The sequence below is a fragment of the Oncorhynchus mykiss genome, chromosome 8 (genome assembly GCF_013265735.2).
Source record: "Oncorhynchus mykiss isolate Arlee chromosome 8, USDA_OmykA_1.1, whole genome shotgun sequence".
Classification (NCBI taxonomy): domain Eukaryota; kingdom Metazoa; phylum Chordata; class Actinopteri; order Salmoniformes; family Salmonidae; genus Oncorhynchus; species Oncorhynchus mykiss.
This window is the reverse complement of record NC_048572.1, coordinates 26,378,093-26,404,520: the sequence shown is the minus strand read 5'-3', so window position 1 is coordinate 26,404,520 and position 26,428 is coordinate 26,378,093. Positions and strand designations below refer to the sequence as shown.

Sequence of the window (26,428 nt, the reverse complement as noted above, 5' to 3'; positions counted from 1 at the left end):
TTCACAAAATGGCATCATGAGGTAGGAAAATTATGTGGATATATTGAAGCAACATCTCAAGACATTAGTCAGGAAGTTAAAGCTTGGTTGCAAATGGGTCTTCCAAATGGACAATGACCCCAAGCATACTTCCAAAGTTGTGGCAAATGCTTAAGGACAACAAAGTCAAGGTATTGGAGTGGCCATCACAAAGCCCTGACCTCAATCCCATAGAAAATGTGTGGGCAGAACTGAAAAAGTGTGTGTGAGCAAGGAGGCCTACAAACCTGACTCCGTTACCCCAGCTCTGTCAGGAGGAATGGGCCAAAAGTCACCCAACTTATTGTGGGAAGCTTGTGGAAGGCTACACAAAACATTTGACCCAAGTTAAACAATGTAAAGGCAATGCTACCAAATACTAATTGAGTGCATGTACACTTCTGACCCACTGGGAATGTGATGAAAGAAATACAAGCTGAAATCAATCATTTTCTCTACTATTATTCTGACATTTCACATGCTTAAAATAAAGTGGTGATCCTAACTGATCTAAGACAGGGAATTGTTACTTGGATTAAATGTCAGGAATTTGAGTTAAAACTGAGTTTAAATGTACTTGGCTAAGGTGTATGTAAACTTCTGACTTCAGCTGTATGTTTTGCATGGACATTGATTGATTAATTGATAGATTAAATCAAATTTTATGCTTCACAAAGATAAACAACACACATTTTTCTAAACTAATCCAATCTGTTTATTGCACTCGTTACTGAAATGTTTGTCCCACTTTAGATGGATTAGGTAGTCTTGTATATTCATCTTTCTAAGCCTGAAGCATGCACGAGATCACCAAATGTTCTGGATGACTGTGTGATAACGCTCTCAGTAGCCGATGTGAGCAAGACCTTTAGACAGGTCAACATTCACAAAGCCGCGGGACCAGATTAATTACCAGGACGTGTACTCAAAGCATGCGCAGACCAACTGGCAAGTTTCTTCACTGACATTTTCAACCTCTTGCTAACTTATTCTGTAATACCTACATGTTTCAAGCAGACCACCATAGTTCCTGTGCCCAAGGAAGCAAAGGTAATCTACCTAAATGATTACCGCCCCGTAGCACTTACGTCGGTAACCATGTAGTGCTTTGAAAAGCTGGTCATGGCTCACATCAACACCATCATCCTGGAAACCCTAGACCCACTCTAATTCGCATACCGCCCCAACAGATCCACAGATGACGCAATCTCAATCGCTCTCCACACTGCCCTTTCCCAGCTGGACAAAAGGAACACCTATGTGAGCATGCTGTTAATTAACTACAGCTCAGAGTTCAACACCATAGTGCCCACAAAGCTCATCACTAAGCTAATGTAACAGTATAACTTTAGACCGTCCCCTCACGAACCAGGGACCCTCTGCACACCTGAACAACAGTCATCCACGAAGCATCGTTACCCATCGCTCCACAAAAGCCGCGGCCCTTGCAGAGCAAGGGGAACCACTACTTCAAGGTCTCAGAGCAAGTGACGTCACCAATTGAAACGCTATTTAGCGCGCACCACTGCTAACTAGCTAGCCGTTTCACATCCGTTACACTAAGGACCCTGGGACTAAAGACCTCCCTCTGCAACTGGATCCTGGACTTCCTTACAGGCTGCCCCCAGGTGGTAAGGGTAGGCAACAACACATCTGCCACGCTGATCCTCAACACTGGGACCCCTCAGGGGTGTGTACTTAGTTCCCTCCTGTACTCCCTGTTCACCCATGACGACGTGGCCAAACACGACTCCAACAACATCATTAAGTTTTCTGACGACACAACAGTTGTAGGCCTGATCACCGGCAACGATGACACAGGGAGGGAGGAGGTCAGAGAACTGGCAGTGTGGTGCCAGGACAACAACCTCTCCCTCAATGTGAGCAAGACTAAGGAGCTGATCATGGACTACAGGAAAAGGCGGGTCGAACAGGCCACCATTAACATCAACTGGGCTGTAGTGGAACGGGTCGAGAGTTTCAAGTTCCTTGGTGTCCACATCACCAACAATCTATCACGGTCCAAACACACCAAGACAGTCGTGAAGAGGGCACGACAAAACCTTTTCCCCCTCAGGAGACAGAGGATAGTGCGTACGGCCCAGTACATCACTGGGGCCTAGCTTCCTGCAATCCAGGAGGCGGTGTCAGAGGAAAGCCCATAAAGTTGTCTGAGACTCCAGTCACCCAACTCATAGACTGTTTTCTCTGCTACCACACGGCAAGCTGTACCGGAGTGCCAAATCTAGGACCAAAAAGCTCCTTAACAGCTTCTACCACCAAGCTATAAGACTGCTGAACAATGAATCAAATGGCCACCGGACTATGCCCCCCCCCCTAACCTGTACCCCCACACACTGACTCGGTACCGGTACCCCCTGTATGTAGCCTCATTATTGTTATGTTATTGTGTTACTTTTTATTATTTTTTAATTTAGTTTATTTGGTAAATATTTTCTTAAATATCTCTTCTTGAACTGCACTATTGGTTAATGGCTTGTAAGTAACTATTTCACGGTAAGGTCTACACTTACTTGTATTCGCCGCATGTGACAAGTAAAGTTTGATTTGATTCGGGATGCATATTGTGGGTGAATAAATGTTCAAATTGTTAGATATACTCACCCTGGCTGGATTCCAAATGAAATTAAACATCACTTGCAAGCCAGAATAATGCAGGCCTGATGTGGCCAGTGAATTAGGGAAAATCTAAGCCCTCAAAGTGAGGCCCTATATTAATGTATTGTAACAAACCTGTACGGCCATTACAACTAACACATAGTTTTCTAAACTAGTTTGAACAGTTCAATATGATAATTTCCCAATAAATAATCAAGTTGTCATTTATTTGGATGAACATAGTGCGCACCAACCCGTCGCACACAGGCGCCTCTCAGAACTGACTGACCCAGCATGTAGTGATGTGCAGTTCACCAAAACACAGTAAAGGCTGGTCACCAGTGTTCAAAACACAGCGAAGGCTGGTCACCAGAAAAACCAGCACTAGTCACCAGCATATCAGTATATGCTGGTGACCAGCAGTCTCTCGAGCCAGATGGCTTACTTCCGAAATCTTTGAATGCTTCAGGGTTACGATGCTCCAAGGGCGGAGATATCCGAGACTAATGCTGGTCTATGCTGTTTTTTCAGCAGTGCTGACATTACTGATGTTTTAAACATGCTACAACTCTCCCATTCACATGTGAGCACACACACACACACACACACACACACACACACACACACACACACACACACACACACACACACACACACACACACACACACACACACACACACACACACACACGTTTAACTGGCAGTTAAATATATATTTCTAGGCTGTCACAGTAGAGGACTGACACATGCTGTTGTCACCACAGGCCTCCTGCAGAGGTCCTACAGTATGAGTGAGGAAAGAGAGGTAGGGATGGTGGGAGGAAGAAAGACAGAGAGAGTATGGGAGAGGGGACAGAAAGAGGGAGGAAGGGCAGCGAGGGAAGAGAGGACAGAGCTGGAGCGCGAGTTACACTGGTGGATCTCAGACACTACCAGCACCTTCATTGTCACCTCAGTTCCCCTGGGGCCTATCTATGAGGTGTCAAAACCACAGCCAACTCAATGGTTTAGTAATGCCTCTTGGGAGGATCTAGGTTTGTGCTGCAATGTCCTTTAGAAAAGTTGGGGGAGGTCTCAAATTTTCACGTGCTGGTTTAACACAGATGCGTCAACCAATTAAAAATGAATAACAACATTTATCCCACCTTCTATATCCCCACTTGACCACACCCCTGCAGTGGCAAATGTGTTGTATGCGTTTTGGTTTGAAACCGGCCAAGGAGTGTGATCAAGAAATCTGCTCAGATTGGATAGTTCCTCTTTTGACTTCGAGGAACAGAACAGGTACCAGCACAGTGGTGTGTGCTCCTATTTTATTACTCTTCCCAAAACAGCCACAGCCACACCGACACACACACATGTTCCAACTTCAAATATAACTCAGGAGTGAAAGGACAGAAACAAGGTATATATATATATATATATATATATATATATATATATATATATATATATATATATATATATATATATATATATATATATATATATATATATATATATATATATATATTTATATATATTTATATATACATATATATATATACATATATATACATACACACACAATGTATAGGAACTTTAATGCCAACCTCTAGTGTACAAATACATTAGCATGTCAAGTGCTTGGCTATGGCCTACAGTATGTGAGGAGTATAGATTGATGCTGTGTGTGTGTGTGTGTGTGTGAGTGATTCATGTGCATACATGTGTGCACACTCTTGCACTAACTCTTTGGCAGGGTTATGTAAAACGCTTTAATGATGGGGTGTAATCTGTGCCCCGGGGTTACTTTGTGATAACTAGGGTGCTCACGACCTGTGGTGACGTCAATGGAACCATGGCTACCGTTCAGCTGTCTGTGCTCGTAGGCCTTTACTGTTCTGTTCCCCTCTGGGTTGGTCATGTGTCCTCTCTATGCCCCACCTGCTCCTCCTCACAAATACCCAGCAGGGAACACGGTGTGCCCTCAGCCTGCCTGTCTCTGTCCTTCATTATGCCATGGACCAGGAAAGAGGGAGAGGCATACATACACTATATACAGTGCATTTGGAAAGTATTCAGACCCCTTGACTTTTTTTTTGCATTTGATTACATTACAGCCTTATTCTAAAATTGATTAAATAGTTCCCCCCCCTAATCTATCTACACACAATACCCCATAATGACAAAGTGAAACCAGGTTTTTAGACATTTTTACACATTTATTGAAAATAAAATACCTTATTTACGTAAGTATTCAGACCCTTTGCTATGAGACTCGAAATTGACCTCAGGTGCATCCTGTTTCCATTGATCATCCTCGAGATATTTCTACAACTTGATTGGAGTCCACCTGTGGTAAATTCAATTGATTGGACATGACTTGGAAAGGCACACACCTGTCTATATAAGGTCCCACAGTTGACACTGTATGTCAGAGCAAAAACTAAGCCATGAGGTTGAAGGAATTGTCCGTAGTGCTCCGAGACAGAACTGTGTTGAGGCACAGATCTGGGGAAGGGTACCAAAAAATATCTGCAGCATTGAAGGTCCCCAAGAGACGCAGTGGCCTCCATCATTCTTAAATGGAAGAAGTTTGGAACCACCAAGACTCTTCCTAGAGCTGGCCGCCCTGCCAAACTGAGCAATCGGCAGAGAAGGGCCTTGGTCAGGGAGGTGACCAAGAACCCAATGGTCACTCTGACAGAAGGACAACCATGGTAGCCACTCCTCAGTAATAGGCACATGCCTGCTTGGAGTTTTCCAAAAGGCGCCTTAAGACTCTCAGACCATGAGAAACAAGATTCTCTGGTCTGATGAAATCAAGATTGAACTCTTTGGCCTGAATGCCAAGCGTCACATCTGGAGGAAACCTGGCACCATCCCTACGGTGAAGCATGGTGGTGGCAGCATCATCTCTGAGCCTTGATTCATTCCCGGGCCAATTGTGCACCGTCCCAAGGGACTCCCGGCCACGGCTGGTTGTGGCACAGCCCGGAAATGAACCCGAGTCTGTAGTAATGCCTTTAGCATTGCGATGCAGTCCCTTAGACCGCTGCGTCGCTCTGGAGGCCCCCCTTTCCACAGATTTGCAATGGGATTCAAGCATGGACTTTGGCTGGGCCACTCAATGACTTTCACATTCTTGTTCTGCTTTGGCTGTATGCTTGTGGTCATTGTCCTGTTGGAACGTAAATCTTTGCCCCAGTCTAAGAACGTTTGCACTCTCAAGCAAGTTGTCATCACGGATTTGCCTGTATTTGGCTCCATTCATTGTTCCCTCTATCCTTAACAGTCTCCCTGCCGCTGAAAAGCATCCCCATAGCATGATGCTGCCACCACAATGCTTTACTTCAGGGATAAAATCAAATTGTACTTGTCACATGCGCCGAATACACCTTACCGTGAAATGCTTACTTTACAAGCCCTTAACCAACAATGCAGTTCAAGAAATAGAGTTAAGAAAATATTGACTAAATAAACTAAAGTAAAAAATAAAATAAGAAGTAAAATAGCCCTTACACAGCCTTGAGGTGTGTAGGGTCATTGAAAAACAAATGATACTGTAGTCCCACTAAGCGCAAACCAAATGGGATGATGTATTGCAGCAGATTGCTGTGGTAGCCATGCTGTGGTAGCCATGTTCCCATGGATTCTAAATAAATCACAGACGGTGTCGCCTCTATGCTTCACGGTGGGAACCACACATGCGGCGATCATCCGCTCACCTACTCTGCATCTCACAAAGACACGGCGGTTGGAACCAAAAATCCAACATTTGCACCCATCAGACCAAAGGACAGATTTCCACCGGTCTAATGTCCAATGCTCGGCCTCCCGGGTGGCGCAGTGGTTAAGGGCGCTGTACTGCAGCGCCAGCTGTGCCATCAGAGTCCCTGGGTTCGCGCCCAGGCTCTGTCGTAACCTGGGAGGTCCGTGGGGCAACGCACAATTGGCCTAGCGTCATCTGGATTAGGAAGGGATTGGTCGGTAGGGATCTCCTTGTCTCATCGCGCACCAGCGACTCCTGTGGCGGGCCGGGCGCAGTGCGCGCTAGCCAATGTTGCCAGGTGCACGGTGTAGCCTCTGACACATTGGTGCGGCTGGCTTCCGGGACGCATGACATTCAGCCTTCGTCTCTCCCGAGCCCGTACGGGAGTTGTAGCAATGAGACAAGATAGTAGCTACTACAACAATTGGACACCACGAAATTGGGGAGAAAAAGGGGTCAATTTTTTTTTTTTTTAAACACAAAAAAAATGGCCATTGCTCATGTTTATTGGCCCAAGCAAGTCTCTTATTATTGTTGGTGTCCTTCAGTAGTGGTTTCTTTGCAGCAATTCGACCATGAAGGCCTGATCCACGCAGTCTCCTCCGAACAGTTGATGTTGAGATGGGCTTTGCGACTGCACTTGAAGAAACTTTAAAGGTTCTTGGGGCAGGGAATAGACGGGTCAAGGCAGGCAGGGGTCAGTAAACCAGAGGTGGGGCAACGGTACGCAGGCTCAGGGTCAGGGGCAGGCAGAGTGGTCAGGCAGGCGGGCTCGGAGTCAGGACAGGCAAGGGTCAAAACCAGCAGGGCGAGAAAAGAGAGACTGGAAAAAGCAGGAGCTGAGACACAAAATGCTAGTTGACTTAAAAAACAAGATGAACTGGCAACAGACAAACAGAGAACACAGGTATAAATACACAGGGGATAATAGGGAAGATTGGCGACACCTGGACGGGGTTGGAGACAATCACAAAGAAAGGTGAAACAGATAAGGTTGTGAGAATTTTGTAGTGTTTTGGTGATTCAATACATGTAAACTTATGTTAACTTATATTTTGGATTGATTATTAGGTGGTGAATGATGTCTCCAAACAAAACAAACACACAGTGAAAGGTTTTGAATGAGGCCGGCTGCGTTTCATGTGTTACCAGTTTGAAGTTTTATACTAAAAGTTTTGAAAATTCACCACATACTTGGGAAAATAGCACCAAAGCGAATTTAAAAAACTGTAAGACTGAAGTAAGGTGCCTCTGTCTGTGACCAGGGTATTTTCTCTGTCTCTGTAGGGTAGTTGTGAAATCAGCAGACAGCTCTGATTCCGTGGAGGGCCTAAACAGGACACAAGATTGATGGCCTGGTTAAAATACCCCTGTGTGGAACTCAGGAAGGTGCCAGCCTGTGAGCTTCCCTCTCATTTACACACAGTCAGATACACAGGGACTCTGAGACAGAGGGAGAGGGAAAGACTGAACCAGTTACATAGAGAAAGAGTTAGGATGAGGATAGGGATAGTAGATATGAACATGAGGGGTGGAGACTGGAGAGTTAAGGATAGGGTGAACGGGAAGAAAGACAAACAAGGTGGGAGAATTGGTATGGTAGAGATATGGTAGAGGTTAAACAGAGACTGGGAAGTAGACATAAACAACAGAGAGGGAGGGAAAAGAGAGTGATGAGACAGAGATACAAGCGCTGAGAAATGAAGGAAAGGGGAGAGAAAAAGAGAGAGAACCAGCAGCACTCCCCTCTTTATTTATACCTCCATCGACAGCAGGCTAAGATTTCTGGCACCAAAACAACGTCACGCTTGCTATTTCAGTCAGAGGTGCAACATTTCAGGGGGGGTTAAGGTGACGGGCTGAGGCGTTGTGTGGCCCCTACAGCCCTACAACATGACATTTCACACTGTAGCTACCTCCCTTGGCCTTTTGTGTGTTAGAGAGCGGGCCCACTTGTTGTGTCTTGAGTTGCAGACAAAGTGGTAAACAGCCTTGGGGTTGTTCATGCAGGTTTATGACGAGAGAACCTCAGACCATGACAACACATCAAACAATACTGAGACCCCCAAAAGTCTACACTCACACAACCCCAGTCCATGTTAGCTTGCCTGGTAACAAGAGGGAGAGTGAGACACCATCCTAAAATAAACCCCCTATTATTATGGCCATAGGCCTTTATTTACTGAGATTTTACTAACATAAGTTTAAGGGAAAAAATTATGTCATATGTTAAAGTGCTGAAAGAGGGACAACGCTGTTACATCCAATGCCTGTTTGCCTGAGGCTGATGCTGCGCAGGTGCTTGTACGCGTGTAAACATGAATATATACACGCTCGCATTCAAACGCACACACGTGCACACACGGACACACACACACATAAACACATGTAAATAGTGCCACACATGCACTGAAACGTATAGAGTTGTCCTTGCTGTTTTGATTTTTGTTGTCCTTGATGTCTTTTGTTTTACTTTGTATTTCTCTTTTGTTGATTTTGTTGGTTGTTGGTGGCTGGGGGGGTTGGTGATTGAGGGGCAGTGGTCGGGGAACTGTGGGGGGGATCTTGGAGGGTTGTTGGCCTGGCGGTTGAGATTTTGGGCCGGTGGCCGAAAGGTCGCTGATTCGGGTCCCTGTTTTGACTTGGTGAGAGATCTGTTGACGTACCCTTGGGCAGGGCGTTGACCCTGGTTGCTTCTGTGGGTCGCTTTGGGTGGCAGTCTGTTAGATTGACTGAATGTAATGTAAATGTTGGGCGGCTTCGGGCGGTATGTGTAAAAAAAACTATTGCAATAATTTACAGTACCAGTCAAAAGTTTGGACTCACCTACTCATTCCGGGGTTTTTCTTTATTTGTACTATTTTCCACATTTTAGAATAATAGTGAAGATATCAAAACTATGAATTAACACATATGGAATCATGTAATAACCAACAAAGTGTTAAAGAAATTGTTATATATTTTATATTTTATATTCTTCAAAGTAGCCACCCTTTGCCTTGATGACAGCTTTGCACACTCTTGGTCAAATAGCCCTTACACAGCCAGTCCCAATAAGAACAAACCAGATGGGATGGCGTATCGCTGCAGAATGCTGTGGTAGCCATGCTGGTTAAGTGTGCCTTGAATCGTAAATAAATCACAGAATGTGTCACCCGCAAAGCACCCCCACACCTCCTCCTCCATGCTTCACGGTAGGAACCACACATGCGGAGATCATCTGTTCACCTACTCTGCATCTCACAAAGACACGGCAGTTGGAACCAAAAATCTCAAATTTGGACTCATCAGACCAAAGAACATATTTCCACTGGTCTAATGTCCATTGCTCGTGTTTATTGGCCCACGCAAGTCTATTCTTCTTATTGGTGTCCTTTAGTTGTCGTTTCTGTGCACCAATTCGACCATGAAGGCCTGATTCACGCAGTCTCCTCTGAACAGTTGATGTTGAGATGTGCCTGTTACTTGAACTCTGTGAAGCATTTATTTGGGCTGCAATTTCTGATGCTGGTAACTCTAATGAACTTATCCTCTGCAGCAGAGGTAACTCTGGGTCTTCCTTTCCTGTGGCGGTCCTCATGAGAGCCAGTTGTGTCACACCCTGATCCGTTTCACCTGTCTTTGTGCTTGTCTGCACCCCCCACCAGGTGTTTCCCATTTCCCATCATTATTCCCTGTGTATTTATACCTATGTTTTCGGTCTGTTGCCAGTTTGTATTGTTCCATCAAGTCCTACTAGCGTGTTCCCGTGTTTCCTGTGCTCTAGTTTATGTTTTTCTTAGTCTTCCCAGTTCTGACCCGTCTGTCTGTCCTGACCCTGATCCTGCCTGCCGTCCTGCACCTGCCTGACTCTGATTTGGATTACGACCCTTTTCCTGCCTAGACTTACCTTTTGCTTGCCCCTTGAACTTTAATAAACTCTGAGACTCGTACTATCTGCCTCCTGTGTCTGCATCTGGGTCTTAGCCTGAGCCGTGGTAATTAGAATTGTTCTTGTCATAATATGGACTTGGTCTTTTACCAAATAGGGCTATCTTCTGAATTACCCCCTACCTTGTCACAACACAACTGATTGGCTCAAACACATTAAGGAGGAAATAAATTCCACAAATTAACTTTACACAAGGCACAACTGTTAATTGAAATTAATTCCAGGTATCTACCTCATGAAACTGGTTGAGAGAATACCAAGATTGTGCAAAGCTATCATCAAGGCGAAGGGTATTTGAAGAATCTCAAATGCAAAATATATTTTGATTTGTTTAACCCTTTTCTGCTTACTACATGATTCCATGTGTTATTTCATAGTTTTGATGTCTTCACTATTATTCTACATTGTAGAAAATAGTCAAAATTAAGAAAAACCCTGGAATGAATAGGTGTGTCCACACTGACTGGTACTATATTTAAATATATTTCTGTTTTATTGAACCATATTCCGATATATTACTTTTTCAGTATGGGGTAAGCATGGTAGTGAATCTCTGTAGTGTTGGTACATGCAATTAGCTACACCCCGTCACCCCCAACCAATTAAATAAGTCATCAAACAAGACTTCTACAGATAGACGGACTCAGTTTATTAAAGCACTGTCGTGTTTATTTATTATCAAGAGAGAAAAAAGGACAGCAGAAGCATTACATAGTCATAACTGTATGTCTTACTATGGTTACTTGAACATTTTCAAATGTGTTATTTTGATAATATGACACAGTAAAACACACTATAGACAGTTAGCATGTTGCTGCTGTGGTGACAGGACAAGGCCAACTCTCTTTTAAAAACAAGCCGACATGGCACTCATTAGGATTGACACACACACACACACACACACACACACACACACACACACACACACACACACACACAGGGACACGCACTCGCAAGTAAGGGGGCCATGCTGTATCGCAATATACACAGCCATCCAAAAATCATCAATAAAAAAGAAAGAGAAAACGAAAGACTAGAAGGGAAGTAAAAGAGAGTGAAAGAAACAAAAAAGTAAAGAAGTTTGGCACAGGAGAAAGGAAGGCCACAGTAACACTGGAGACTGAATAGGAGTCAACCATTTTGTTTCTTATATGTGTAAGTCATTCTAAGTAATCTCATAGAAAATCTCTTAAAGCACTTTTTTTCAAGACGGATCGAAAGAACAGTCTTTAGTATTTCCAGAGAAATACCCCGTGGGGTTAAATTGGGGGAGGGGGGGGTTGGGGTTAAAAGGGGGTCGGGGAACGTGTCTCTCACATGATGGCAGTCTCGGTGTGGAGCAAATAGGAGCAGAAAGATTTCTGCTTTAGGGCGGGGCTTGGGGTTCTTGCTATGGGGCTAGGGGTGTGTGCCAAGGGGCTTGGGGCGCGGGACATTGGACCGGAGGGGGCAGAGATCAAGGCAGTGGGAGCACAGCTAGCCCACCTGGATGGAGGGCGTTGATTGGCTGGGCGGGCAGGACGAGAGAAGTTCAGTGACGGGGTTGCTGGGGACAACTCAGCTGGGCTCACCTGGAGAGAGACGATAAGAGTGGGTCAGATCAAGACTGTGTGTGTGTGTTTGCTATGCCTATCTCACCTTCTGTGTGTCCTTTCTGTAGGCAGTCTTTGTGGCTTGGGGACTAGAGTTGTACTCGTGCTCGATGTCCAGCATATCCAGTAGCTCAATGAGTCCATCGTCCTTATTCTGACCTGCAACTGGCCCTCCCCTCTGAATCCTCTGAGCTCCAACATGGGACCCACTCAAGTTCCTGTAGTCCAGTATGGGCTCCCTAGGCTGGTATGCAGGCCTCCTGGCCCTCTCCCCCTGGACCAGACCAATGTCTGTCCCTCTGTCTGCCCCTCCGAGGGCTCTTGCTTTGGCCTCGGTCCTCCTCTGACGCCCTGCCTGGGGTCCTTTAGGGTGAGCATAGCTACCCATTGAGGTGCCTCTACTCTCACCAAGCTGGCTCTCTCTCCTATAGTCTCTCACTGCCACACTAGATCCTCGTTCTTTGCTGGGATCCATCTCCACTGTAAGCATGATGGAATCCGCCTGGCATTTCTGGGCAGGCAAGCGCCCAGGCACCCTGCTGCCGCCCAGCTCTTTGCGCTGACAGACGGGGGTGGGGCACTTGTTCTCGATAGGCACCTGGTTGGTCACCACACCGGTGTCGGTGAGGGTTTTCCCCTCGTTCTTCTGGAGCATGGCCCCAAACTTCCTGAGGACCGAGGGGCTACCACACGTCTTGTCCACAAGGACCCCAGGGGAGTGGGACTTTCTGTCGAGGGCTGGGGAAGTCTCGGATGAGGCAACCTGGGAGGTGGAGCGGGGGGGTACAGGAGGGCCTTCTCTCTGTCTATGAGGGGGCTTGTTAAGGTCCCTGCAGGGGGAACTCTTTCTGTGTGACACTCTGTTTTTCCTGTTCTCAGCCTCCTCGTCCGCAAACCGCACCTGACCAATCCTAAAACAGATTAACAAGCAAATAACTCAATGAGTAAAATAGCTAAAATACAAAATCGTATAGGTGGATTTTGCTCTCTAAATGATCTTCTCTAAATGATCTCAGTATTAGTGAGGTCTGTGGACGTCCTTCTTACCTCTCATTCTCAACAGGCCTCCTCTTCATCGCATCCTGGTGCACAGACTGATCCTGGCTCCCTTTAGTGATCTCCTTCAGATGCTGAGAGAGAAGTGGGACAAGGGTTACCTGGGAGAGGAAATAATCAGTGATGTAGAATAGTGCAACTAGCAAAGATACAGTATATCAAATTCAGCTTTACAGCCACACCGGGATGACTTATGCAATTTCCAGTGGAGTATTGAGACGTGCCAGTTATATGTCATTTATTTAAACGTTTACTACTGAAAACAACCCTGCTTAGGGCCCTCAAATGTTTGAAAACTTGAAGTGAACACTATAGGTATAATAAATATGGAGGTGGCCCCATCTAGTCTTCCAATGAGCTAAGTGGAGTTTCTACCATATTGCTTCCACCTATCAGATTTTTTCGGATCTGCAAACACCAATGGGGTGAGACATAGGGTAAAGGTTATTTTTTGGACGGGGCTGCCTATCAACTTTAATCCTTAGTTACTGTAGCTACTCACATTGTTGAGAGCTGAGTTGGTCTTCCAGGTCTTTCCGTGACCATGTCCAAGATAATCCTGCAACAAGTCTTCAAGTTCCACCGCACCGTTGCAATTTGGATAATAGCCACCAATCTGATGGTTGACAGGTTCGCCGTAACCGTTGGGGCCGTGACTACAACCATTGCTACAGTGATTTGGCACTACAACAGCTCTTGGGTGGTCCTTGGTTCTGTTGCTATGGCTGCCAGGCCGGTCACAGAAGCCATTGCCATGGTGCATCCTATCATTTTTGCCGTTGCCCATGGTGACATCATTTCCCCCTCTACGAGCCTGCACCTCATTGTAAAGCTGAAATATGAGCATAAACATTATAATGATCAAACACCTACCGTCACAACGTGAACACAAGTTGGAATAGTTGTATTAACCAGTTAGACTAATTATTTACACTTACAACTTAAGCGTGTTCCAAAACCCAATATACATACAGATACAAGACCGTATGTACACAAAACAAGTCTGTACCTACGACAATGTCAACCTTGTTTACGCAATCCATATAACCATCCCAAAATAGTTACACGACCCAACTATTTTTATAATCTACACATTTGTTATGTCAGTTGGAGTGAGCGTGTGCTTGCTTCGCTATTTTAAGCTTTAATGCATTCACCACTATCATCTTTCACAGTGTTCTGACTGTCTGTCAGCACATCACAGTTTAATTAGCTTGTTAACATCTGTCTGTAATCATTACTCCAAAGGGGACATGGGGTCTCAAAAAGGGGCGTGGCTCCAACAGTGTATTATAACACACACACACACACACACACACACACACACACACACACACAAGCAGTTAAACACTCTTCAGAGAAGACCAAGGGTGCGCGACGAGAAAGACTCTCTCAAAGTGAAAATGTTCACACTACCTAGGATCTTGTTTGATGACTATGTCAGTTTGACTATGTCAGAACTGTGCTTGAGCATGTTGGACCATGTTTGGACTATCCCATGTATTTGGATGATGTTTTACTTTATTTTAGACCTTGATGGAACGCATCTGACCATGGTTGACCCCTCACCTCCTCTATCTTCCTCTGCATGTCCTGCAGCTGGTCCTCCCATTCCTGCATCTCTGAGTCGAAGCTGTCCAGAAGCTCCCCCCTCTCTGTTCCCCAGCCCCGCCCAGCCTGCTCCAGACCGCGCTGAAGTTCGGTGGCCGCCATTTTGGGCCGCTTCCTGCAGCAACTTTTTACTTCCTGTCACAACTTTATTTTCTTCCACCAACAACTTCTTCTTCCTTCTTCTGTTTAAACTTTCTAACTTCCTTTCTTTTTCAACTTCCTAGCTTTTTGTATTTAAGGGGTCACCAAGGTGTGGAAATGTTAGAGGAACACTGCAAAGGAAGAGAGGATGGGGATGATTATTGTGGACAATAAGACATGGGAGAACTAGAGGACATTGGTCATGTGGACATCCACCAGTAAACAAATGGACTCAAAAGGTCTAGTCCCCATGGACATTCTACCTGCTACTCCCCATGGACATTCTACCTGCTACTCCCCATGGACATTCTACCTGCTACTCCCCATGGACATTCTACCTGCTACTCCCCATGGACATTCTACCTGCTACTCCCCATGGACATTCTACCTGCTACCCCCCCCACCTTGCCTGCTACTCCCCCGTGGACATTCTACCTGCTACCCCCCCACCTTGCCTGCTACTCCCCCGTGGACATTCTACCTGCTACCCCCCCACCTTGCCTGCTACTCCCCCGTGGACATTCTACCTGCTACCCCCCCCCACCTTGCCTGCTACTCCCCATGGACATTCTACCTGCTACCCCCCCACCTTGCCTGCTACTCCCCATGGACATTCTACCTGCTACCCCCCCACCTTGCCTGCTACTCCCCATTGACATTCTACCTGCTACCCCCCCCACCTTGCCTGCTACTCCCCATGGACATTCTACCTGCTACCCCCCCACCTTGCCTGCTACTCCCCATGGACATTCTACCCCCCCCCCCCACCTTGTCTGCTACTCCCCATGGACATTCTACCTGCTACCCCCCCACCTTGCCTGCTACTCCCCATGGACATTCTACCCCCCCCCCCCCCCCCCCCACCTTGTCTGCTACTCCCCATGGACATTCTACCTGCTACCCCCCCACCTTGCCTGCTACTCCCCATGGACATTCTACCTGCTACCCCCCCCACCTTGCCTGCTACCCCCCTACCCCCCCACCTTGCCTACTACTCCCCCGTGGACATTCTTTCTCCTGCTGCCCCCCCCCCCCCCCCCAAAAAAAGGCTATACTCTACCCCCACTCCAATTACATTCATCACAATTGCAGTTGTAAATATGTACTTTTCTATTTTTATTTCACTCAATGGTAATGCTACTGCTCCCCCGATGGTCATTCCACCTCACTCCCTCAACAGTCTATACTTTGCCTCCACCCCAATGGGTATTTATTGTTTAATCACTGCCACAGCTGTTATGTATATAGTGCTATTTATATTGATATTGTTTTCATTACTATTTTAATTATTTGATTTCACTAGTCCTGCATATTGGAGCTCGAAGCCTAAGATTTGTACTGTACCCTGCAATCACACCTGGAACCCTGACTTTTACACAATCTGAATCTAATCTGAATAAATACACATTTTGTGGATTTCGTGGAAAGATTCAAAGCATTTTGGGCTCTGTATTCCCAGCCACATTTCATTGTCATTTAAGATACCTATGTGACACGTGCAAAGGAATGCCTGGTGTAGTGTGACAACCTCACTATTTGGCTGTTGGTCACTATCCTCTCTGCTCCAACCCTTCGCTCTGTCCTTCCCAATTTTCTATAATGGAACTTTGGAAACCTTCCAATTACAGCCATGACCCGTTTTAATGAGCACATATTCCCCATTTTTCAAAAACGGGGTGTATCTCGAATACAACCCCCCCAACTATTCAACACGTACAGGTTACACGCAGGACGCATTTCTTCTAGCCTTCAGTTACACTTTGCGAACAATGGAAACGTGTGCCCTCCGTGTCACCGCTAAACGATAAGTTCATTTCGCACTCGGCTGCAAGGCCAACTCACCTCGAGAAAATTGGCCATAATGCTGCATAGGGGCGCGTATTGGCTTGGCTTAAACGGTTTTCCGTAGGCCTATCGCTGCATTGATTTATTACAGTACATCAGGTCATTTTAGAAGGCCGATGGTTTGCTATCACCGAATGTTATATATTATGTTTACCACCTCAAAAGTACCCGAAAACAACCAGTCATCTTGTGATGTAAGAGTGCGGATATGTTAATAATACAAACCTGTAACTATGCATCGAGAACTCGGAGAGAGATAGAGAGAGAAAGAGCGAGAAAGACTAAATACGCAAGGCGTGTGTTTTGAACATTAATAGGCCTATAATAAATAAATTCCCACATGACCAAATGTAGCCTATTTAGTGGTGCGTAAAAAAAAAGCACCAAAGGGGAGACACAGGTTGATCAAATGTGACCCAATAGATCAAGCCCACAGTGGATCTGCAATGTTATATTTTACTACTTGTCCTTATTAAGTTTTTGTCCAATTATTGTAAGAAACCCAAGTTGTAGAGATGCGTAAAACAAAACGTAATGGAACTCTTCATATCCATTAAATAAAATACATTTAAATATTAACTTCTTCATGTGGCCTTACCTGGCTGTTCAATAATCTCCTTGACGATTTTATTGTTAATCGCTGAGGATATATCGCAGTGGCAGATAATTAATCCTGATTTCAGTCTAGCCAAGGCATTCACGGTGAATTTCTTGAGATCCTCTGTTTGCCCGGTGTCGGTTGCGCTTCCACCGCTCCAGAGTCAGTCCCCTTGTCGCGAAATACTCGCTTTTGTGCCTCTGTTCTAAAGTCCCGCGGATTGGATTTTACAGGAACCCTCTCTTGTCAAGCCTGAGCAGGGTTATGTCCAGAGCAGGCACCTTTTTTCAGGGTAAACAACTTCTGTTCCAGAGGGGGACCCAGGCTTTATAGTGCACCTCGTATTTACGTCGCATCACTGGAGCCAAGATCAAGTATCTTAATGTCAAATTTATTCCAGCATTTGAGGTCTCGATGGGAGGACTGTCGTCACTCGCATCCTGTCTATAATTAAAAAGCAATGTAGAGAGGGAAACTGTTTGCATAGCTATTTCAGCTGCCGAGCTCTGAGCCAATAGGCACTCCTGTTGCTACTCCGCTTTGGGGTGCTTGGCAGATTTCGTTTTGTGACTCCAAACTACTCTTATTTGTTTACAATTTTGATTGCCAAAATGTAGCATATATGTGACACCTGCGCTAACATTATTTTAATTCGGGTTTTTTTTCTCGAAAAACTTGATATCTGGCGCGTCAGCGGGTACTTTACTCCAATTTTACTACTATTTTATAGTTTATTTATTTGGACATTGCCATTGCTGTTGATAAAGGTTGCACAATATCATCGCGCGCCTCATGCGACCACCATTAGGTTCTGACCCAAATAGTTCACTGACATGATGGACACTTGTCGACATAAACAGTGTGTTGCGAAAGGCATCTGATAGCTCAAAACCAAAATATATTTGGTGTGGATAGGAATGTGGGAATCCTCAGACTATGAGCCAATTTATGCTTGATTCGAAAATGTGGTTGGAGGCGCCATAAGGATGGTGTGATGCAGTTGTGATGCCTCCAGAGCCACGCCATGCGTCTCTCAAATGTTGTAACAATGCAGAGGGCTCCATATAGCTCCGCATTGAAGCGCAAGAAGTATGAATGCCCTGACTTCTGCAGAGTCCGTATCAAATAGTTCGGGCGGGGTTTGACAAAATCGGTCCTCGGTGCACCTTTTGGTTTTTGCCCTAACACTTCACAGATGATTTAAATAATTAACTATCAATCAAGCTTTGATCATTTGAATCAGCTATGTAGTGTTAGGAAAAACATCGTGCACCCCTTGGGATTCCCGAGGACTGAGTTTGGGAAACGCCCAGTTAAAGGGCAAACATCCTTCGTTTGCATTGTCGCGGTCCACGATGTACAGGTGCTGAATCGGAATTCTGATTGTCGCTGGCCATGGTTCTGAATCACCACTATTTACCTTGTTTGTTTAAAATCTGATCTTTTACACTTTTGTAAGCAATGAGGAGGAACCTCCACCTTTCCTATCAGATTGTAGGTCTACATTTCTTATATACTACCACATGGTGGTGGTCTACCTGTAGGCTACAACATTTCTTTGCAGGTAGGGACTATGGCTATAGGATTTGATTCTGGAATTGGGCAAAACAGGTGTTATGCTAACTCACCTTTTCTTTGGGGTGATGAAGGAAGTGGTGGGTGTTGGGAAAAGTAGTCTCCAGTGTTGAACCTAAGCATATATCCTGTTATGTGACTGTGACCTGTGCTTGAAGAGGGAGGCTCCTGTTCGGTGACCTTGGCAACAAATGTTTAAAAAAAATAACACAAACAAACAAACAAAGGATGTGGCTATGCTATTAAGGGAGGCGGGATCACAGGACGAAGAAAAGGGTAAACAGAAAGACAAGTTTAAAGATGGTGGCATAGGAGTGGGAGGAGAATAAGACTAGAATGAGGATGAGTAAAATGATGGGCTGAAACATCTGGGCAGAGGATGAACAGAACACGAGTGTCAACGGAGGAGAAACGAGAGGGAAAATAGGGTCAGAGAAAGAAGGAGAATAAAGTCAGCAGAATATTCAATGGTGACGGACGAGTGAAGAGACTATGCTGATACATCCAAACAGGCATGGTCAAGTCTACATCTCTTTAGTTAAGAAACACACACAAAAACACATGCACACACACACACACACTTACCGACAGTGGTTCCTCCTCCCTGTCCTCAGGTTTGGGCACCTCCAGTCTGTCTATGAAGCCCTGTAGCTCCTTCCTGAAGGCCTTCATCTGGGCATTGATCCTGTACAGCAGCTCATGCTCCCTGATCCTCCCACCCTCCTCCTCCTCCTCACCCCGCCCATACAGGTCGCTGTTGGAAACGTACACCCGTGCCTCTGCGATTATAGTTGCCGTGTCGGCGATGAGCCGATCGATGGTCCTGCCAAGACGCTCCGCCTCCACTCGAATGTCAATCATCTGCTGGCGATCCTGTAGGTTGCGGGGCAGGAAGCGGGCGGCGGTCTCAGGGGGTGGGGTATAGAGACCCCGGGTAGGCGTGAGGCAGCGGGTTTGGTTCCGCACCTCGTCCGAGTCACTCTCCCCGCCCACTGGGCCCTCGCGTTTGCGGTGCGGGGGCTGGAGGCGAGAGGAGGAGGAGTCATCATCGCTTTCGCGGCGCCCGCTTGGTCCGAGCCCTCCTGCGTCACTTTCTGCATCGCTGTCCCGAGGGCTGATGCCCCCCCTTAGGGCCAGGTGGGAGGCCAGGTCGTAGCGCTGCATGTTGGAGAGCAGAACACGCTTCTCATACTGCAGCTGCATCACCTGGGAGAGAGAATAGGACTGGCTGAATGAGGCATGATATGTTTATGACATTTGATCTTTGTTTTCTTCTTTGATTCCAGCGTTATCTTTTTGTTTACCATATTGTCTGCACAGCCATTTTGACTTTCAATACATGTTAAAGGTTACGGAAATAAACCAGAAAAACTTATGTGGAAGACCGACTCACCTTCCCACTGAGATCATTAATCTGTAGCCGGGCCGTCTTCAGTTCCTCCTGCAGTGCCTCTGCCTTTTCTGAACATACTCCTCCTGCCGCCACTCCTCCATGCCTTGCCCCTCCCTCGTGGGTCCCGGCCTTAAACCTGAGCTTGTTGAGTTCTCCCGTCACTCTCTTGTTGTGATCTTCAGCGTCGGCCAGGTTCCTCCTCAGGAGCTCTGCCTCGTCCTCCACCAGCTGCAGCTGCTGCCTCAGCTCTGTCATAGCCTCCCCATGGCCCCTGCCCGCCCCCATCCCACCCACAGCCCCCCCACCGGACCCGCCTTCTCCCTCCCCTTCACCCCTGAGGTCGTCCAGCTCCGCCCTCAGACCCCGGTTCTCCACCTGGAAACACATGACATGAAGACGGATTGGTCAGTTATGTTATGAATCACTATCTTCCTCTCTCTGTAGGCACCTTCTGAGCAGAACAGGCAGAAATGCTTGGAACAGTTGTGCTCCCTTGTGCAAACTTATTTCCTGGTCTCTTTCATGTCATTACCTATATCAAACACTCTGCATCACATCCTGTGTCTCTCACCTCCAGCTCCACGATCTTCCTCCCCAGGATGTTAGCCTCTTCCTCCACCAGGCGCAAACGCAGCTTCAGCTCGGACTCACGAGTGGTGGGGGGTCCCCAGGCCTCACCCTTGGGGTGGGGGCTGTCCAGGTCCCCATAGAAGGAGCGGTACTTCTGTAGCTCCGTCTCCAGCCGGTCCTTCTCCTTGTCGATCTTAGCTGTCTTCTTCCTCAACAATACAGCCTCTTCCTTGATGAAGGCCAGCTGGCACTTGAGATCATCGTTGTCATCCTGAGAGAAGGGGAATTGGAAGGAAGATAATGCAGTTCTGATGTACAGGAGACAACTCTCGCTCGTGTTTGGAAAAAACACTTTTGATTTTTTTATAAAAGCATTTCATGGTGATCCCTCACCTCTGTTGGGGTCTGGGCAGACTTCTTGTCTGACTTTTGGACCTCCTTGCTTCCTCTTCTCTTGTGAGACTGTTGGGAATTGAATAACGAGTATTACAGCAAAATATGTGCTGTATAGATTGTATAATCTATTGTGGGTGAGTGTTCTTACCTCCTTGACTTTGTCCAGCTCATTCTGAAGGGCCTGTTTGGTCACCTCCACCTCGATGAGTTTCTGCCTCAGTTTCTCGTTTTCGTCCTCTGTCTTTGTGCGTTTCTCCTCCACATTCTCCAACTCATGGTGCAGTCTCACAGACACATCCTTCGCAACCTGCATTAAACAGAAACAGGGACATTGATTTAAGTTGATTTAATGAATTATGGCGGTGAATGGACAGTGCATTAAGCAACTAATAAAATGAGTTTCAACATCAAGCCTACCGACACACATACACACACACACATACACACACACTCCCTCCCTACCTTCAAGTCCTGCTCCAGGCTCCTCAGTAGTTCCTCGTCGATCTCTCCCGTCTGGGCATAGCGCAGCTTCTTCCTCTCAGCCTTCCTCAGCCGGTACTGGAGGATCCGGCAGTTCTTATTGGCTCGCTCCAGCTCGCGTCTCATTTCCTGCAGCTGGCACGTGTCCTCCTCATAGAAGGTGTCACGCATCTCGTCCATCTCCGTCCTCATCTCCTCGATCTCCATCTGGAACATCAATATGAGTGATCAGCCAATCAGACACTGGTAGCCAACAGGGGGCGTGGGCTCACGCTTCAGCATTATTGGTGTTGTTGGAGTGTTTAGGTCCTCTGAAGATGATGTAATTGAATAGGGACAAGCTAATCTGAACCGATTAATATTCATTATTATGTCAATCAATGAACAGAAGTAGGCTAAACACAGGATGGTGCCATTCATTGTTCTTAATAGGGAAGAGGGGTTTGCCTTGTAGCTATAGGGCAACCTAAATCATTTAGCTTTCACAAGCATCAATTAAAAACCAAGGAAACTAAGCACTTTTCTACATGAGTTCTTTGCTAATGTTTCAGAAAGAATAACAACTGTTCACTTAGCCTACCCAATTGGCTAAAGAAATATGCTTGCTTCATTGTATCAACATACAGTTTTCCAGTATATCTCTAATAATAAACCTCGGGGAATATGCATGGAATATTAATAATATCTCAGTTGCAGTGTTATCATCAAACACGAAATAAGCCTACCTTTTCACTTATGCTAATATATATATACATATATACATATACATACATGATTACATTGGAATATATGAGCATATGTTAGTAATGCCAATTTTGGGGAATAGGCCTGAATTCAATCTCAAACAAAAAGTGGCCTACCAGTTCAGTTACTGGATCTGCAAAAACATTGTGTTTGTATACATTGAATATTATTGAATGTCAGTGATGCCAAACCTTTAGATCTTCATTCTCATCCACCAGTCTCTCCAATTCGTCCTCAAGGCCCTCGTCTTGCTGTGTCACGAACTCCGCCTCTATGGTCCCGATAGACGGCTCCGGCTCGGCCTCCGCGCTGTCAGCCGTGTGCATCTTGCTGATGCTTCTCTTCAGTTTCTTATGTAGGTGGAAGTGCAGAGTTCAGTCTGCAAGCAACTCTCGCTCCACAGACTAAGGCCCGGCCCGCAGCCCACGTATTCCCCTCTTCTGTCCCTGCAGTAGCCCGCTGAAGCTTTCACCGACTCCCCTCCCAGCTTCTTCGTTTTCCCTTTCACCAAACACGCGGTGCTGGAGCCGGTATGACCCAATATGTTGGGAAGACAGGCCTTTGAGGCAAGGATACACCTAACGACGAACTACGGGTTTGAGAATCTGGTGAAATATCTCCTCTGTATCTTCTTCTCTGCTACGACGAACTACGGGTTTGAGAATCTGGTGAAATATCTCCTCTGTATCTTCTTCTCTGCTTCGACGAACTACGGGTTTGAGAATCTGGTGAAATATCTCCTCTGTATCTTCTTCTCTGCTACGACGAACTACGGGTTTGAGAATCTGTTGAAATATCTCCTCTGTATCTTCTTCTCTGCTAGCATCCGCCCTGTTGGCATTGCCAGCATCCGTTTCAGCACCATCTGGGTAAACAGCTGCAACGTCGCATCTCTCGATCTCCTCCCTCACGACAGCGGCCCTAAGCCCCTCGTTTACTACCTTATTGCCCGATCCTCCTTTTGAAACTATATTTTTGGATCTGCTGGAGGATTTTGGGGCTGATTTTGAGGCGCATTCCCGGATTCTGGCCGGAGAGGGAGCCTGATGCTGCCTCCTCCCTCTGCTATTGTCTACTGCTGCTGCTGGAAAATCCGCAGCGCCGCTTGCGGCAGTCGTGTCATCCACCAGCCTTGACTTCTCCACTCGCCCATCTCAAAGTGACTGCAAAGTATTATATATTAGTTATGGGAATAATAAAAACATAATATAAGTCTTGATATATTAGGTCTATCCGGTTGGTAAAAGGTGCAATTAAATATGATGGTCAACCAGTTCCAACATTCCAACATTTAAATGGAAATTCTGGCAGAAATGCACAACCTTTGCTGCAAAAGGGACATGACGTCTGCAGAGCGACATTGAAATAATATTAACTTTGAAAAAGACCCGAAGCCAATAGGCCTCTGTTTATTGGCAAATGGGAATCTAACGTGTGCTATACAAGGTTACTATTCAGTATGTATAGCCTAGTGATAGGCTACAAGTGATACAATTAAATGTATATACGCATAGTTTATATATAGTGAGTTTTGTACTGTTCTGTAACTTTTGTTCAATAAAAATGGCACATAGCCTAACATTAGTTAATATATTAGGCTACAGATGGTCAACAAACGCACTGTCAAATATTTTCATGAATTTTCTAAGCAATTTCCTATCGAAAGGTGTTATTTGAATGAGGCTTCTTACCACGAGAGAAAGTGCAGGTTCAGCCCAGTGATAAAGGGCTAGAGAGATGCTGACACAACAGGCACTGCAGGGGCACGACTAGCTAGCTACACAGTATTCATGATGTGGTGAGGTCAACGTCAAACCAGGAAACAAACAATGTAATATCTTTCTCCAGGCCAATGTAAATAACCCATTGCAGCCTTTTTACTGTCTACATCAACACTAATTGAAAATATGCACACAATGAATAGGCTATATTTATTGTTTTGCTTTCAAATGTATTCTACTTATTTTCCCAACCGCTAGAAGGTATCTCCAGTGGGCCTAGGTAGTAGATCAAGAACTCAGTAAACCATATTGTGCATGCAGTGATTTGTTTAGGCCATGGGAGGGTGGTCTCCACCCACCTCTCAGTACCTTCATAAAGGGATCGTCTGTGCGTGCAGACAGGTTGCCGCCAAGGATACACTGACCGTATGAACAAACTTAGTTACAATAAGGTGTTGTTGTAAGTGGTAATGAGATGAGTGACAAACAGACAGACAGACAGAGAGAGAGACAGGCAGACAGACAGGTGACAGACAGTTTGAATCTGGGGTTGTATGAGAGTATCACAGCATGGATGGTGTGAGTGTGTAAAGCTTACACAAGTGTGAGTTTGGATGTAGCTAGAACTCCCCCTCAACACTGATACAGGGTCAGATCTTTTGTTTATCCCCCAAATGGTTAAGGCTAAGATTGGCTAGATCCTAGATCTGTGGTTAGGAGGTAGTGTGAGTTTGGATGTAGCTAGAACTCCCCCTCAACACCTATACAGGGTCAGATCTTTTGTTTATCCCCCTAATGGTTAAGGCTAAGATTGGCTAGATCCTAGATCTGTGGTTAGGAGGTAGTGTGAGTTTGGATGTAGCTAGAACTCCCCCTCAACACTGATACAGTGTCAGATATTTTGTTTATCCCCCTAATGGTTAAGGCTAAGATTGGCTAGATCCTAGATCTGTGGTTAGGAGGTAGTGTGAGTTCAGAGCAGTGCTAAGAGCACAAGTGCAGTACAGGTTATGGTGACCTGTGTTAAGTGACCCTGATGGAAGGCCTACTGCAATCCTCTTAGAGCTCGGCTGGTGTAGATCCCTCTTCTTCCCATAGGAGGAAGGGTGATAGTGGAGGGGGAACAGAAAAAAGGTGTTGAAGAAAGAGAGGCAGATGAGGAGGAAGGCGGTGACAGCAATAGGAGTGAGGCTGGAAATTGAGTCAGCACTGATGTCACTAGAGGTCTTGTGAAAATCCTCTCCATGTATCTGTTAACGTATGGCACAGAAGCTGACTAGTATGTGTATGTGTTGCATATGTGCAGTTTTGTGTGTGTGTTAACATGTGTGAATGTTGTATATGTGTCTATGCATTGTGTGTAAGAGACAGTGTGTGAACTCTCTCTGTGTATATAGTATATGTATTCCAGTATTTCTTAATTCCATTCTTTTACTTTTAGAATTGTGTGTATTGTTGTCATTTGTTAGACACTACTGGACTGTAGGAACACAAGCAATTCGCTACACACGCAATGCCATCTGCTAAATATGTGTAAGTGACCAATACAATTTGATTTGATGTATGCACATATGTGTGAGTGTCAACGTCCCAAAGGAAGATTACAGAAGGCTCCTCTTTTCCACAGTGACCTGAATTCCTGGGTTAACTCACTTTGTGACGTAGGCATAAGCTCTTTTACAGCTAAAGCCAATTTACCCCCCCTCAGATTAGGGCAGAGCTGTCTGGCCAAGCCCCAGAGACACAGGCCTCTCTCTCTCTCTCTCGCTCTACCTCTGTCATTCATAGGAATTTGCTTGACCCAGGGTACAGAGGGAGAGGGGAGTAGGGTGGGCCGGGAGAGGAGAGAAGAGGTGGAGGAATCCTGCTCATCAGAGCCAGAGATTTACAGACCTTTGGAAACTTTGAGAATGAGAATTCTAAAGGCTTCTGGGTGGAGGGGGGATGGAGAGAGGGTTTCTGAGATGGGGGTAGACCCGTGGAGGCTCATCAGAGGAGGAAGGGGAGGACCATCCTTCTCAGTGAATTTCATAAAAATAGAATTAGTCAAACAATTAAAAAGTTATCCTTTTTCAATAAACCTATACTAAACATATTCTCGTCACCAAATAATTGATTAAAACACACTGTTTTGCAATGAAGGTCTACAGTAGCCTCAGCAGCTTTCTGTAGGGTAGCACCATGGTGTGGCCGGGAGACAGTTAGCTTCTGTCCTCCTCTGGGTACATTAACTTCAATACAAAACCTAAGAGGCCCATTGTGCTCACCTCCTTCCATAGGCTTTCACAGTAATCATGACAACTTCCAGAGGACGTCCTCCAACATATCAGAGCTCTTGGTGAACGAACTGACATGTTGTCCACCCAATCAAAGGATCAGAGAAT

General features: G+C 45.8%; 1 protein-coding gene across 6 annotated transcripts; it reads right to left on the bottom strand.

Moving 5' to 3' along the window:
• Window positions 1-10,973: 10,973 nt before the first annotated feature.
• Window positions 10,974-23,424, bottom strand: LOC110529706 (protein SOGA3). 6 transcript variants are annotated; one of them, XR_005052848.1, is made up of 9 exons: window positions 22,515-23,424; window positions 21,562-21,786; window positions 21,248-21,406; window positions 21,097-21,165; window positions 20,705-20,974; window positions 20,134-20,508; window positions 19,326-19,946; window positions 18,794-18,979; window positions 14,642-14,853 (listed from the first exon to the last, which is right to left on the bottom strand). XR_005052848.1 is itself a non-coding variant. In XM_036985187.1 (9 exons), exons 1-9 carry the CDS (start codon window positions 22,647-22,649, stop codon window positions 14,843-14,845), a joined length of 1,992 nt encoding a protein of 663 aa, XP_036841082.1. In that variant the 5' UTR covers window positions 22,650-23,424; the 3' UTR covers window positions 14,642-14,842. The 6 variants fall into 6 exon arrangements, 5 of the variants coding, with proteins under 5 accessions (XP_036841083.1, XP_036841084.1, XP_036841085.1 ...); XM_036985187.1 differs by having other exon boundaries at window positions 18,794-18,920; XM_021612158.2 differs by lacking the exon at window positions 14,642-14,853 and having other exon boundaries at window positions 18,837-19,108.
• Between the last annotated feature and the right edge of the window lie 3,004 nt (window positions 23,425-26,428).